Genomic DNA, 14,008 nt, shown 5'->3' with positions numbered 1-14,008 from the left:
TCGTAATGCTCACTTTTCATGCATCGAGGTTTAAGCGCAATTAAGCAACGGTAGAGGTGTAAAGACAGCTGCAGCTGAACTCCTGCTGTTTATAGTTCCCATCTGGAGGGAAAGTTTGAATCTTGATATACCGTTTTACTAGGTGTTGTTAAATCCATCATTAAGTTCCTTCAAAGGGCCCCAAGAAGTTTGACAAACTCTCTTTCCTTCAGCTCGGTTTCAATCAGGAAGCATTAAAGGCCGGTGATCAGCTATAGAATACAATCCGTACCAGATGTGAGGCATCAAGGTCTTTATCCTTATCTTAACACTTCCACATCTTTTGTGCTTTATACATCAGACAGTTACATAACTTCTTTTTTCGTTCAAATGGGATTTTAATGGAGCAGCGAGACATCAAGCTTCTCCTGTTTTTGGTTGTTTTTTTTGTGTGTGTGTTTGCAAGTTTCACTCAGTGACCTAAATTTTCTTTGCCCGTCTCGCCGCTGTGTGAAAAAGTTGCACGACGCCGAAGTGACAATCAATCTCGCTTACGAGGCGTTGTCATCGGCGAGGCGCGTTGAGGATGATCTCTGCCTTCCCCCGGCTAGGAGAGGTGAATCCGCTCCGCCTGACGAGTAATTACGGCTAATTTCCTAATTACCTCAGTAGCGAGCGTCTCCGTGGCGTTCATTAAAAGCCATAATTGCATCGGGTTGACATGCTCTTTTATCCACTTCGGGTTCTTTTCTGGCGGTTTAGTTGTGAGCCGGCGTTCCGCCCCTGCCTGTCTGAGTCGATAAAGGTTGATTGAAGCCTCTGTGCGGGGAGTGTGTTGAACACGGCTTCTGATCAGGATTATCTGAGTCTGCATGTGTGTGTCTCTGTGTGTAGACGCGTTATGAAAGACGATCGCTCTTTTGCCCAGTTTTACTTGCCGAAATTATTTGAATGCAATTTGGGAGACTTTTACAGAAGCTGTGAACAGATGCTACTGTATTTAGCTTCTCCAAGTAATACAAGACAATAAAAACAAAAAAACCTGTAAAAAGGAAACCTGCTCCTGAGCTTTCACATATTACAGCCTCTTTCCCTTTTTCCTGCTCTTTCCCTTCTTTTCAACGTTCCATATGTCTCTTTTTCCCGTCTTTACCTCCCTCTTTCCTCCTCTCTTCCGTTCCCCCCCCCCCAGTTTTCCTCTCTTCCCCCTCTCCCATTGATTCGGCTCTTCTTTGTCTCAGAGAGCTGGCCTCCAAGTTGTCAGCTGCGTCAGGATTAAAAGCTATTAGTTCTGCATCACTGCCACTACAAGTGCGCTCCTGAGATTGATAGAGTGCCTCTCTCTCTCTGTTCCTCCAGCGGGGGAGAAATGGGAGGAAAACAAGCCGGGGGGGGGGGGGTTTACCTCACATATCTGACAGCGGTCACCTACAGGCGCTCTGGCCGTGGACTTTCCCTTCAGTTTGTTGTGGATGTGTGAATTGGTTTCCACTCAGTTGTGTTTATAGCTCTGTTAAGCCACATCAGCAGACAGTGTATTCTTCACAAAAGACTACATTTCCATGCAGGCTTTTGGTGAATTGGAAATCCCAATAGGAATGAAAAGGAGTTTGTCATTTCTGATCAACATCTAAGACTTTAAAAAGCTTTAATGAAGCTTCGGACTGGCTAGTTTCTTCTTCTTTGGTTTGCCTTTTATCTACATAATAATGGATTCCCTGAGAGCAGAGATTTGTCATTTGTCTAATTTCCTTTCCCTTAGTGGGCATTATTCAGATGAACAAACCTTCCTATTCATTTGGACTAAAAAACACATTAGTGTTTATTTTCCTGAACCCATTCCTCCTCCGTGCAGAGTGGGTTTTTTTTTTCTTCACATTGCTGTCACCAAAATAGCCACCTTTGCTAATTTCATGTAACAAGCTGGAATTTTTTTTTTTTTTTATTATTGTCAGCAAAAATTGCCTCGATGTCGTTGGAGGCAGCCTCATAATTTATTTCCTTTTTGTCCGATGACAAGTCTCCCAGATGAGGTTGAGCGGGAGCACATGGGAGCTGCTGTTGACTCAGCCCAACGGAGAAAACACAGTTATTGTTTTTTTAGAGGAAGGAGGGTTGAAGAGTCGTATCAATACCCACTCGCTGTAACAGAGAAGCCAATACAGTTCCCAACACACACACACACACACACACACACACACACACACACACACACACACACACACACACACACACACACACACACACACACACACACACACAATGGCTTGGTAAGCATGGCAAGCAAGCTAATCTAACTTCTTGTCTCGTTGAAGGTAGGTAAGTGCTGTAAAGATAACATAACTGTAAATATTTGAACAGTAAAAGTTGTTCCCAGTGTGTTTTTACTGCCTTGTTCCTAAACTCATTCATTATTTTTCTCATTAAAACCCTGAGACTCTGTTCTGCCTCCCGCCTCTCTCGGCGCCGCATGTCAGAGTTGCAGCGTAGTCAAACAAATCCAGGGCTTTATCGTTCTGTCACTTTCTAACACGCCCCTCATATTTCATTGCAGGCAATTGTCGGCTACTTTGACATTTTCTTTGACAAAGACTGCGGCAACAAGGTAAGCAGCAGCGGCGGCAAGAGCCGAGCCATTTAACGGAAACTCAATTATGTTCACGCTTTGGCGTGTTCCTCCTCCCCGAGGCGTCCGCTGGCAATCGACGGGCGTCCTAGCCGACTGCTGATATAAGCACTTACCCAGCAGAGCCGGCCAGTTGGAACAGCCCATGCCAAGCTCTGTGAGCAACACAGATATGCCTTTTGATTTTACTTCCTATTGTACCTGAGACTCAAACTGCATGCTATGGATGGTCCACTAAATGTTCATCGCCACTAGCAGCTAAAGATAGAGCAATGTAACATGGGATTATCTGTTTGATTCATAAATACAGTGCAGGTTTCATTCATAATTCAGATTCATCTTTTAATGGTGTAAGAGTGGATTGACCCTCACAGAAAAAAAAATGAAATGGAGATCGATTCCAAGCTTTTGTGCAGCTTTTATTTGAATTTAAACAAGACTCCTGAAGAACCTCCAGTAAGTTTCAGTGTCTTGTTGAGAATATGACTTTGACTTATGTTTGAGTCCTTTTAAGGTTTATTGTTGTCAACTTTTAAACTGTATTGATCTTGGACTTGAATAGCAAGGTTCCCATAGGCTCAAATAAAGGCTCATGCTTTAGTTGTTTTTATCAATTTTCACCAAAACGTAACCAGAATTTCTTTTAAAAAAGTAGCAAATCGGATTAAACTGATTTATAAACATATATATATATGTTTCGAAATATTCAAAAAAGTCGTGTTTTCCCAAAATGCTGCAACATGACAATGTGTTCCTTGCACCAATGTGTGATTTTTATGCTCTCACACCAGGTGATGTTCTCCACGGGTCCTCTGGTCACAAAGACGCACTGGAAACAGACCGTCTTCCTACTGGAGAGGCCTGTCTCCGTCAAAGCAGGTCAGTGACACACAGACACACGGCTGAGAAACACTCTGCAACACTGTACTTGTGCATTTACATGTACAGTGAGATTTTACACTTTTGTCAGCTCTCTCTCGTGCACATATTCTTAAGCCAAGAAGAGTTCACATGCGTGGTTAAGTTCCATTTTGTGTTTCATTGAGGGTTTTTTGCTCTATGGGTCTATTTTTTTTTTTTTTTTCTTTCATGATTTTATTTGCCTCTCTCTGGCGGTGCGTCATAGCAGAGCCGCGGCAGGTAATCTGTCTGTGGTGGAGATGTAGTCGGGCTGGTTGACACCCGTTATCTGTCACCCGCAGAGACAGCGAGGGATCAAAACCAATCACATTCAGCCATCAGAGACGGCATGTAAAGCTTCATCTGATAGCCGGGGTTTGCAGGCCTCTGAATCATGACACGTTACAAGAGCGGCGCTTTGTAACTGACCAGTGAAATGTTTATAGAATCAGTGTTTCTGCAGATTTAAGCATTAACTTGTGCAGCTTGCTGTGACGCGTAGCAGTGTGGATGTTCTCTTAAATAACTGTCTGTGGGTTCAAACTCCGGTATATTTTTTACCGTAGTGAATAAATAGTTGACAGCTGTGGCATTACCACCATGACAGGTTTGACCCAACAAATCCAATCAACTTAAAAAAATAAAAAATAAAGGATATATCACATTACATATTGGACTCCATCTTTAAGTGATGCTAAAAATGATGTATCTTTTTTAAAAACTTCTCCTCTTCCTCCTGAAGGGTTTTGCTGCCTCAGCTATAAACTTATTTCATGCTTTATTGCTGACGGCGTGCACTGCAAACGTCCGCTCCGTCATACTGATTGCGGTCAGAGTGGCTCAGAGTAATGGACCTCTCCTGTAGTCTCGTTCTGTCGCTGTAGTCTAATCTACTTTTTGAGAACTGATTACGTATTCAAAGCCCAACCGTCCACGTTGTGACAAATCTTGGATCTGCATGGCCGAAATTTGCGATATCGCTTTCCGCGCAGAATGCAAGAAGCAAGAAACTATTACTATTACACTTTGCTTTAGCATTTACTGCTGTGCTGCTGTTTAGGAAAAGTTACTTAGTTTCTCTTTAATGGGAAGTCCAACAAACAAAAACAATAAGTAGGATTCAAAATAAAAACTAAAATGAGGTGCTTGTCCTTTTTTACCTTGATTTCCTTTTCATCTCAGTAAGGAAGAAGAACTGAATTGAAGTTCTTCAACACACTCTGGTCTTGGTCATGACTTGAGTAATAGTTTTGCTTCTCATACTCAGTTCTTTTGTTTATTCCAAAGAAAAGGAAACATAAGTGCTCTACTTTGTGTGTTCCAGAGCATTTATCCCAAGAAAAGGAGCATTTTGAGAAGCTTTAACAAACTAAATACAGGACAAAGCTCTATTGTTTTTGGTGCTGGTGAAATGAATCATAGAAAAAAAAGTGTATAATGAGCTATTTTTCTGTGTTGGCCACATTCTCAGTCATTGTACGTGTTGTGAGAAAAGACCGTGTTCATTACTGCTGTTTCAATCTGGCCGTCTGTGCGCGTTATCATAATGGGAATCGCAGATGTGTCTGCTGATGTGGAGATGGATGAGCCCGCGGACCGGCTGTCCACTCGCTGACCAGATATTAGATGGAGTCTACTGTAATAAACGACCTGCGGAGGGACGGAGGCGCTTGGTGTCCGGCGGCCCTTAGCCACACTCGGCCCGGAGGCGATAAGAACGTCAAAAAACCCTCTGACGCCGCTCAAGCGCTATCGCAGGCTTCGCGCTCCGCCGGGTCAGATAAACGCAGCCGAGCGTGAGAGCTGAGGACGACCGTATGCTAACACAGAAACAGAAGTGGGGGAAACTGCGGAGGGAAAACTGAGACGAATTTCATTTGATTGTCTGGTGCAGCATGTCGGGCATTGTCTGTTTCACCTGTGTGGAGCGGAGAAACAGAATGAATGCAGATGATCCATACAAGGCTTTAGGGGGGGGGCACTGAATGGTGTGATAGAAATAAAGGTGAATCATATGCTTTGGCCTTCAGGGTCACAATGCAAAGCACAGGAACACAGTTGAACACCTACGGGTGGTTTTGGACCAATGTGTGAAAACGGCCTTCTCCACCAGCATCACCATGACACCAAATGAGGGAGTTTCTTTTAGACGAATGGCCTTCGTCCATCCCTTGTCTTCTATTCTATCTATTCTATCCATGACAAAGGGCTTTGCAGTTGTTCTGGCAGCTAATGGCGGATCAATGCCTTACTTGGACACTTTGTGCTGTTTTTGCTGGTTCCAGTTCCCTGCCGCACTCCAAAGATATTCAGGTCAGGTGTTTTTTGGTGATGGTGAGAGACTGGTGACCTGTTTGGCTGTGCACCTCTGACCCAATGATTTTTCCCATTGGCCTCTGCCCCCTGCATTAGTAGGTATACATAATGGATAGATGGATGGATGAATATTACCTAATCCACAGGCAGATTAATCATGATTTTGATTCTGATGACCCCAGGACCCTGAGAACAAGCTTTGCATATAATGCCCCATTACTGGGACCAGACTAATAATAGTGAAACTAGTTTTCTGTTTGTGCAGTGTAATAAACATGGGTAATCTTGTTCTTCTATAGATTATGTAATCTCAAACTTGATTCAAATGCAATCTGTTGTGTATCAAATTACAGCTTGGTCTCCTAAATATCGCTTTCCTATATATACAACAAAACTGCATTGTCGGTAACGTTTTGAGGTAAAAGTATTTTTTCCCTGATTGCCTTTGTTTTTTGACACTTCGCGAATACGTTTATAATCAGAGTCAGCAGACGGCAGCATAGGGAAGAGGTTGGGATGGATGGGTGGGTCGAACAAACACAGGACTTTCACACAGGAGGCCGCTGTTTGTGTGAAACCAAAAGCCAACGTTTATTTTAGATGCCTGTTCGTGACTTAAATAACATAACAAACGTACTTATTTTATGTTGTTCACACTAATATCATGTTTCACTGGACATAACCAAAACCTAATTTTGTTGCGTTTTTAAAAATAAAAAAATATATTTGCAACGCTTACCACGTACTTAAAACTGCTACCCTACGCCTGGAGAAAATGCGTTAATGGAAATGCAGTTTAGTTGTATGGGAATGTCATTTGTTGAAGAAAGGGCTGCAAATGCTGTCTTGCAAATTCCTGCAACACGTACACACAATGTAAAACAGTTTTTTTTTCCCTTCTCTCTCTCTCTCTCTCTCTCTCTCTCTCTCTCTCTCTCTCTCTCTCTCTCTCTCTCTCTCTCTCTCTGTCTTTTTGAACTGTGTGCCTCATTTTACAGTCAGCAGAGCATCTGGGCTCTAGGGGATACTTCGGGGCACAGTGACATATCACCGCTTTAGCCAAGACACACACACACACACACACACACACACACACACACACACACACACACACACACACACACACACACATGTTCACAGCCTTATACTCACAACCAGCCAGTTACGATTCTGGCTGAGTCCAGCTTAAACCGACATGGAGTCCATAAAGATCCGATCGGTCTGTTCTTTATTTGTGAAACCGCGCCGCAGTGTGAGGAGGAGGAGGAGGAGGAGGAGGACAAGTTTAAAGGAAGAACAAAACGGAGGAGGAAGAAGAGTGTGAGTTGAGGGAGTGAGCGGCGTGTTATTGATGAGCTCGCTTCACCCCAGCACCCTGACGGTCCCCAGCCTCCTCCAGGGGCCGTAAACCAGAAATTGAGTTTTTAACAGCATTCCGGCTGCCTGCTAGACTCCTATGGTGTACTTTATAACACACACACACACACAACGTCACACTGTTCCTCCACACACTCAAATTCACAATAGCACTTGAATGCTTCTGTACTAAACTCCCCTCTGGCTGTAAGAGAAAACTTCCTAAAGTCACCTTGAAGATCACAAAACTCTTTCTTAGCACACACACACACACACACACACACACACACACACACACACACACACACACACACACACACACACACACACACACACACAGTGGCCTCTCCTCCTCCTGGGTGTTGACTGAGGATCACACTCAGCTCTGATCGGCTGTAGTGAGGGCTCGGGCATTAAACATCCAGCGGATTCGTTTTAATACCGACTGTGTCCGTGGTGATTCATCACGGCGAGAGAGCGAATCCTGATTTGATGTGTTTGTACGAGGTGCAGCAGTAATTAACTCCCAGGCTGCGCTTCGGTGGGAGGTGCCGGGCAGAAGAGAGAGAAAGGCACGCAGCGGGCCGGAACAAAACATCCCTGCAAATCCTGGCGGCTGGCAGCGTGATAAATTAAACAGCGAATCATTTGTCATGCTCTGGTGTGTTTGTGTAGCTCCAGTATTGAAGAGGAGGGTCCTTTTTTTTTTTTTTTTTTTTTTTTTTTTCCACAGCTTTACCTCCTTAATGTACCCAGAGAAAGGAGGTCACTTTATTTATTTTTATATATATATATTTGTAAGAAAAGTCCCATGATCCTCGAGGTGAGGCGTTGGCCTGGTTAGCTGCGCCATGGGCGTTTGTTCCTATCAGGACTCTCATTGGACAATCGGGTGGGTTTTTTTTTTTGTCCCCACCCTCTTTCATGAGTCACATCCTCTGTCCCAAGTGGAGCTGTTCTAAATCTCCTCTTCTCCCCCACCTCACCCGTCCAGCCTCACCTACTCGGTCACCCCCCGTCCCCTAGTTTGAACTCCGGAGGTCCTTGAGCCTGTCGGACAGCAGCGGCCGAGCCAACCTTCGTGTTCTACAGCTGTAATTCAACTCACTGGTTTTTGCGACCGCACACTGGTGCCTGGGACTCACAGCCCCGATCGGCTCTGCTTCTCAGCTCTGCACTGAACAGGAAAGGCCACAGATGTTAAAAAAAACGGATTAAATTAAGGTAGATCAGAGAAAGAGGGAGGACGTCAAAGAGATGTGGCTTGAATGTGGCCTTGAGCATCGCCGCAGTGTCGGGGAGGAGGCTGAAGTCAGTGCATCCCTTTGTCCAGACCAAAAACTTTGACAGAGAGGGTCCCAAAGCTCATTGTGACTGATCTTTGTGTCCGATGTTAGCACTCCTCAGCTGTTTCATACTGACAATTGACGCAAAAACGTCTCCTGTGGTTGTCTATGAGATAATTACTTTATTTCTCTCTTGATTTATTCCCTCAGTAAACATTGTAAACATGAGTTTATGGTCTCATTATCTAGTTTCAAGTCTTTTTCAATACAGCATGGTGTTCATTTATTAAATTATGGAGCCTTTTGGAGTAAAAACAGACTATCACTCCCTCCAGGAAATACACGACACCTTGGTTCTTCCGTTACTGATGGATTTATTGGTCTTATGTGAATCTCAGTCAACACCGCTGTCATCAATCCACCGTCGAACTGTTTAAATACATTTCAACATACAAAATAAGCTGGCGTTCACATAATACAAAAAATAGTTTACGCGCAAATATGCACAAAGAAAAATGAACATAAATAACATACCTCGCAGGGAAATGAGTTCACTTGTAAACATTGAACTTCAAAAAAACGAGCACTTCTTATAAACTTAAAACTTAATTCCTTGAGCGGAGTATAGCAACTTCTGCCGCTCCACATGTCTTCTTTAGGTGTAGCTTGCCACGACTAAATGTGTCCCAGCACAACATAAGACTTGAACAAAGTTCCTACCAGGTGTAAATACAAATACAATCAATACTCATGTAAACAAGTTGTACAAATAATAATAAGTAAACAAAACCTTTAAATAATGACATAAATAATATTTATGGCAGTTAAACAGACCATAAAGCAGAGTATTGTTATTACGCTTTAGGGCGGGCTCACTGTGATTGACAGGTCGCTGAAGCTACCAAAGCCGTACCCGGTGTCTTTACGTCACCCCTCTGCATTCCAAATATGGTAACTTCCGTTCATTGGTTGCAAAAAAAAACCCAACAACGTGGCGACGGCCGTTATCCAAGATGGCGGCGGGAAAATGGCCGAACTCAAGGCTTCAAAACGGGCGTCCACAAACCAATGGATGACGTCACAATGACTACAGTCTATGGTCTGTCCTTAAACATTAGAGACGCTTGAATGATTTGTCAAATGAATCATCAGGATAATGCAGCTCTGTGTCTTGCACTCCTGAAATGAAGAACATCATAGCATCAGTTAGCCTTAGCATTGAATTACTCCAGCTCGGTCTACGTTTGCCCTCACCGTACGGAGCTGCACATACTGTATGAGCGTGAGTTAAATGGTTAAAATGTAGATGGCATCAGCTTTAAATGGACCACTTATGCGAGCCGTGTGTTTCCTGTGTAATTTCATGGGGAGAGGCTGCGTTGGGCCGGTTTCTGCACGGCGCCCCGGTTTGCGCTTAATGACACTGGCATGTTGATGTACGACATCGTGGCGAAAAAAGCCCCGCTCCATTCCCCGGCTCATTTCCACACATGGTTAACTCGTTCTCCCAGCATCTGAGCGGCCAGTTTACTGAAACCTCCTCCGTGGGGAGTTTGGTCTGACTGATTACAGCAGAGCGGCCGTTGGTCTGAACAGACGACACTTTAATGTGAAACATGGCGGGGGTGGGGGTGGGTGAGTCGGACGGTTTTCTGTAAAGTTACTTTCTGGGTGAACGTCTTTTTTGTTTTTTCAAAAGGTCAACAAAGGTTAAGCAATTATTCCTTTAACCTTTATCAGCCTTCCAGAGTTGAGTTGGACTTCCGCTGCCTCCCATGAGCACCAGGCTCTGTTGCTTTTACCAGGCTTTAGCCAGTGGGAAGTTGAGGTTTCTTGTGTCTTTTCCTATAAAATGAAAGCAAATTTAGTTTGTTTTTTGTCTCGAGTATCCTTGAGTATCATCACCAGAAAACACAAACCAGGCATGTGTCCTTATCTATTAATGCTGGGATGTCTTGCGTCCATAATGGCGACCACTGACCCAGTTTGTCACATTCGTCGTAACGTTCTTATTCGGACAGCCCTGCAACGTTTCTATCTGTTAGGTACAATAAAAAGCTACTAGTCAAGGTTCAGACAGTGCTTTGCTACAGTTATACAAGAAAGCCAGAAATCTTACCATTCTGTTTGCTCAGGACTTTAAAGGGGGACATATCATGAAAGGCTCATTAAAATATAACGCTCCCAATCGGAGTATCTCCACCCACGACATGAGAACTATGTTTGAAAAGGTGCACTTTATATTTCTTGAAAGCCAATCGGAACGGGGAAAAAGGAGCATTTCAGAAAGAGGATGAAAACAGTTATATATTCATGTATTGTGTTTATTTTTCTGAATATTTAAAGCATGTGAACTGGGGTTCTAGTAGAAAACCAAAAAAGTATGAACCTAAAAATGAGCTCCATATGTCCCCTTTAACTTTGATTCTCAAGTGATTTATGTTGTCCAATCGTGCTTTCAGCATTTATGAAATACGGCCAAAAAACAGCAATAACTCGTCTGCTGAAAATAATTCACAGAGTCTTTAAATCTATTAAGACACCGGCATCAATCTGTTTCCCACGTAAAGTAAGTTATGGCTGCAGCGAGGCTCCTTACTGGATTGAAGAGTTCCAAGTATAAGTCCCATCTTTACACTCAGTAGTGTACTTTAAGATGAATTGTGATGTTTTTCTAATTGCCCTCAAGGCCTCCTCGTGGCTTGCGTCCTAGTTATATTTCAGAATTGCTTATTTCTCTGAGGCAGATCACAGCCTGAGATCTTTGGGTCCCTCTTAACCTCCAAAGTCCAGAATGAGGACTAGCTGGGATCATGCTGATGCTTTGGAACGACCTGGTTTCTTCGTCTTTATTTATTTATAAATGATCTGCCATCTTTGAGATTTCTTACCCAGTCCCGATAGGATGGGAGAGTGTTTGTCGTTTGTGTGTTTTTGGTTATGTGAATTGTTCGCTTTAAATGGTTTGCAGCCCTCTGTTATATTATTTTGAAAAGTGCTTTATTAATAAAGATTGACTTTACAGTTTGTAAAGTCACCTCACTGACTGGCTTTTATATTCAGCTGCCAAAACCTGAAATGTACCCATGTTTAGCCTCTGGTTTTTCTGCTAAAGCCCCCCCTCTGCAGTGGACCGGCGGACCCAGAGAGCGGCGCCAGCAAGCAAAGACTCTGGTGACAGCGGCGTTGGCATGGTAACGAGCGAGACGTGACAGCAGCCATGGCGAACGCTTGGATGGAGAAAGCTCCACCGTCAGCATTTTTTTTTTCCCTCTCTCTGCTCCTCGTCCCCCTCTAACCTCCAGCGATTGGAGAGCACGGCGTACAAGAAAGGGGGAGGTGTGGGGGGATGATGCTTGTTTGCCGTGTGGGTAAACATTCATTTACCTCCAGCACTCAAACGTGAAGTTAATCAGAGTGATTATGCGTCATAATCATCAGCGTCCGTTTGCTCTCACGCGCCCCCACTGTAGATGCGCTTCCTCCTCGCCGCCATCTGGAGATTTCAGCGCGTCCGCACGCACGCTCGCGGCCCATCTCGTTTATTAACATACATTAAACCCACATTGCCTTTACACACTTCATGGTTTTCTATAAGCGCCAGTGAGTCTCTGCTCACACTGCAGAGGCCTGAGCTCAGCAGCACTGTACTGCCGCAGGGCGTCAGGAAGATTTCTTACGTTTTTTTTTTTTTTTTTATGAGCAGTTATTCATTTCAATTTTATTATGAACACGCTGATCGGCGTCGTCTGCTTTGTTGTTGTTTTAAAGACTCCGATGTGAAGGCGTAGAAGTTACGGTCATGATATACTGAGGCCGGTTATCAAACGGAAATCAAATGAATATTGGTTTTATTCACTTAAAGGAAATCTCTGAGCCTTTTTAATAAATTAAACTATATATATATGTGGCCAGTTTTTCATATTTTTAATTAGAGTCATCAGTCTTGGGTCTATTGTTTTTTGGGTTTTTTTTTTTACCCGTAGCAGACAATGTTGGAATATGTACTGCACAGAAAGCAGGTCATGATAGTGATCGTCTTTTTCTTTCCTGTAAACCAGTTTCAGTGCATACAATCAGATTATAGTTTGATCTTGAGACATGAGAGCAGCTACAGTATGTCTTCATATGGCACATGTACAGTATTTCTAACTCCATCGTCATTTGGTCTCTTAATGTGAACATGGACGAGAAGTTTAGAAGTTTTTTTTTTCTTCCTGCTGTGGTTCAGTGCTTTGGAGCTCTCCACCATGGTGAGAAATGCGTCCTGACAGGAACCCGTAAAACAAAACTTGAGGTAAAAACCAACGCTTCTCTCTCTGTGTGTCCTATTGGCACTAGTCTGACCTTGCTGGCGAATTCTCAGTGAAAGAAATCCCTCTGATTGGCGTATTTATCACAACACAGTATTTATGAGGTCTTCTGGTTGCCTCCTTTTTTAGAATTTATCTGCTGGTACGGAGAGTTGTTTCCTCTGAATGTAAACGACGGTTGGCTGTTAGCTGTGGTCTTGGCGGTGTGTTCAAGTGCAACTTTTTGGCCAAGACACAGTCAGCCTTGGACGCCGCTAGTTCTTTGATGACTGGTGTTTCTTGGCTTTTATTAGCAAGTAACAATTTTGTGAATTTTGACTCAGCTCTCTCTCTCTCTCTCTCTCTCTCTCTCTCTCTCTCTCTCTCTCTCTCTCTCTCACATCGTCATATTTGTAATTCTATTTTTTACATTTGGTTGAGGTTTGTCATGTGTCTTGAAAAATCTCGGCTTGAGCGTGAACTTTAAATGACCTTTGGCTTAACAGTAAAAGCTTGTCGGAAGTTTCTTTCCAGCTGAACCGGATTCCTGCACAGATGACTGTCTGTGTGCCAAAGCTCTCTAGATTTTCATTCCGACTAAAATCTTCTGCAGTTGCTTTCTGCTCTTCATCCTCACGCCTTCAAACACAGAGGAGGACAGGCTCTCCACTGAAGAGGTCTCCTGTCTCCAGCCTTAAACAAACCTGTGCACTGACACTCGTATTTCTCCTTTCTTCAGGGGAGGAGCTCCGGGGGAAGATCACCGTGCGGAAAAACAAGAAGGACCCTCGCTCACTGTGGGTCACCTTTGACCTCGGAGACAGGAAGCAGACTTACAGCCTGCAATAACGTCAGCCATCGCATGGTAAAAAAAAAAAAAAAAACATCCAGCAAACATAGCCTACTTTTTAATTGACCAGCCATGTGCTCTCATACGAGATCAAGTGGAAGTTGAACACTTGATATTGATGTTTTCGAATGTTCGGATTGTTTCTGTGCCTTGTAATAAAATACATAACGTGAAACAAAGATTTTCTCCTTGTGAGTGTGTTTTATTGAGCATATGAGAACATAATTCAACTTTTAAAAGGAACGTTTTTAGATGTCTAAGTAATATGTAATCCTTATGATGTAAAGCAGGTCCCAAAGAAGTCAAGTCAATACTATTTTTATTGCCCAATAACACAAATCATAAATGTACAATCGTTACAGCACATGAGAACCTCTTTCCTCTCTGACCCTCGATTACATGC

General features: G+C 43.4%; 1 protein-coding gene across 2 annotated transcripts in view; it reads left to right on the top strand.

The window, feature by feature from the left end:
* Nucleotides 1-13,776, top strand: part of prmt3 (protein arginine methyltransferase 3) — a 59,137-nt gene extending 45,361 nt beyond the window's left edge. The window contains exons 14-16 of one of the 2 annotated variants that reach the window (XM_054614676.1): nt 2,534-2,584; nt 3,397-3,484; nt 13,495-13,776. In XM_054614676.1, the coding sequence (XP_054470651.1) occupies nt 2,534-2,584; nt 3,397-3,484; nt 13,495-13,604 (249 nt within the window). In that variant the 3' untranslated portion in view covers nt 13,605-13,776. The remainder of the gene's footprint in view (nt 1-2,533; nt 2,585-3,396; nt 3,485-13,494) is intronic. The other variant, XM_054614677.1, reaches the window with a different exon arrangement.
* The last annotated feature ends 232 nt before the right edge of the window (nt 13,777-14,008 follow it).

This window comes from Anoplopoma fimbria, chromosome 2, assembly GCF_027596085.1.
Source record: "Anoplopoma fimbria isolate UVic2021 breed Golden Eagle Sablefish chromosome 2, Afim_UVic_2022, whole genome shotgun sequence".
Lineage (NCBI taxonomy): Eukaryota > Metazoa > Chordata > Actinopteri > Perciformes > Anoplopomatidae > Anoplopoma > Anoplopoma fimbria.
Note: the sequence above shows the minus strand (reverse complement) of the source record. Positions and strands in the feature narration are given on the sequence as shown.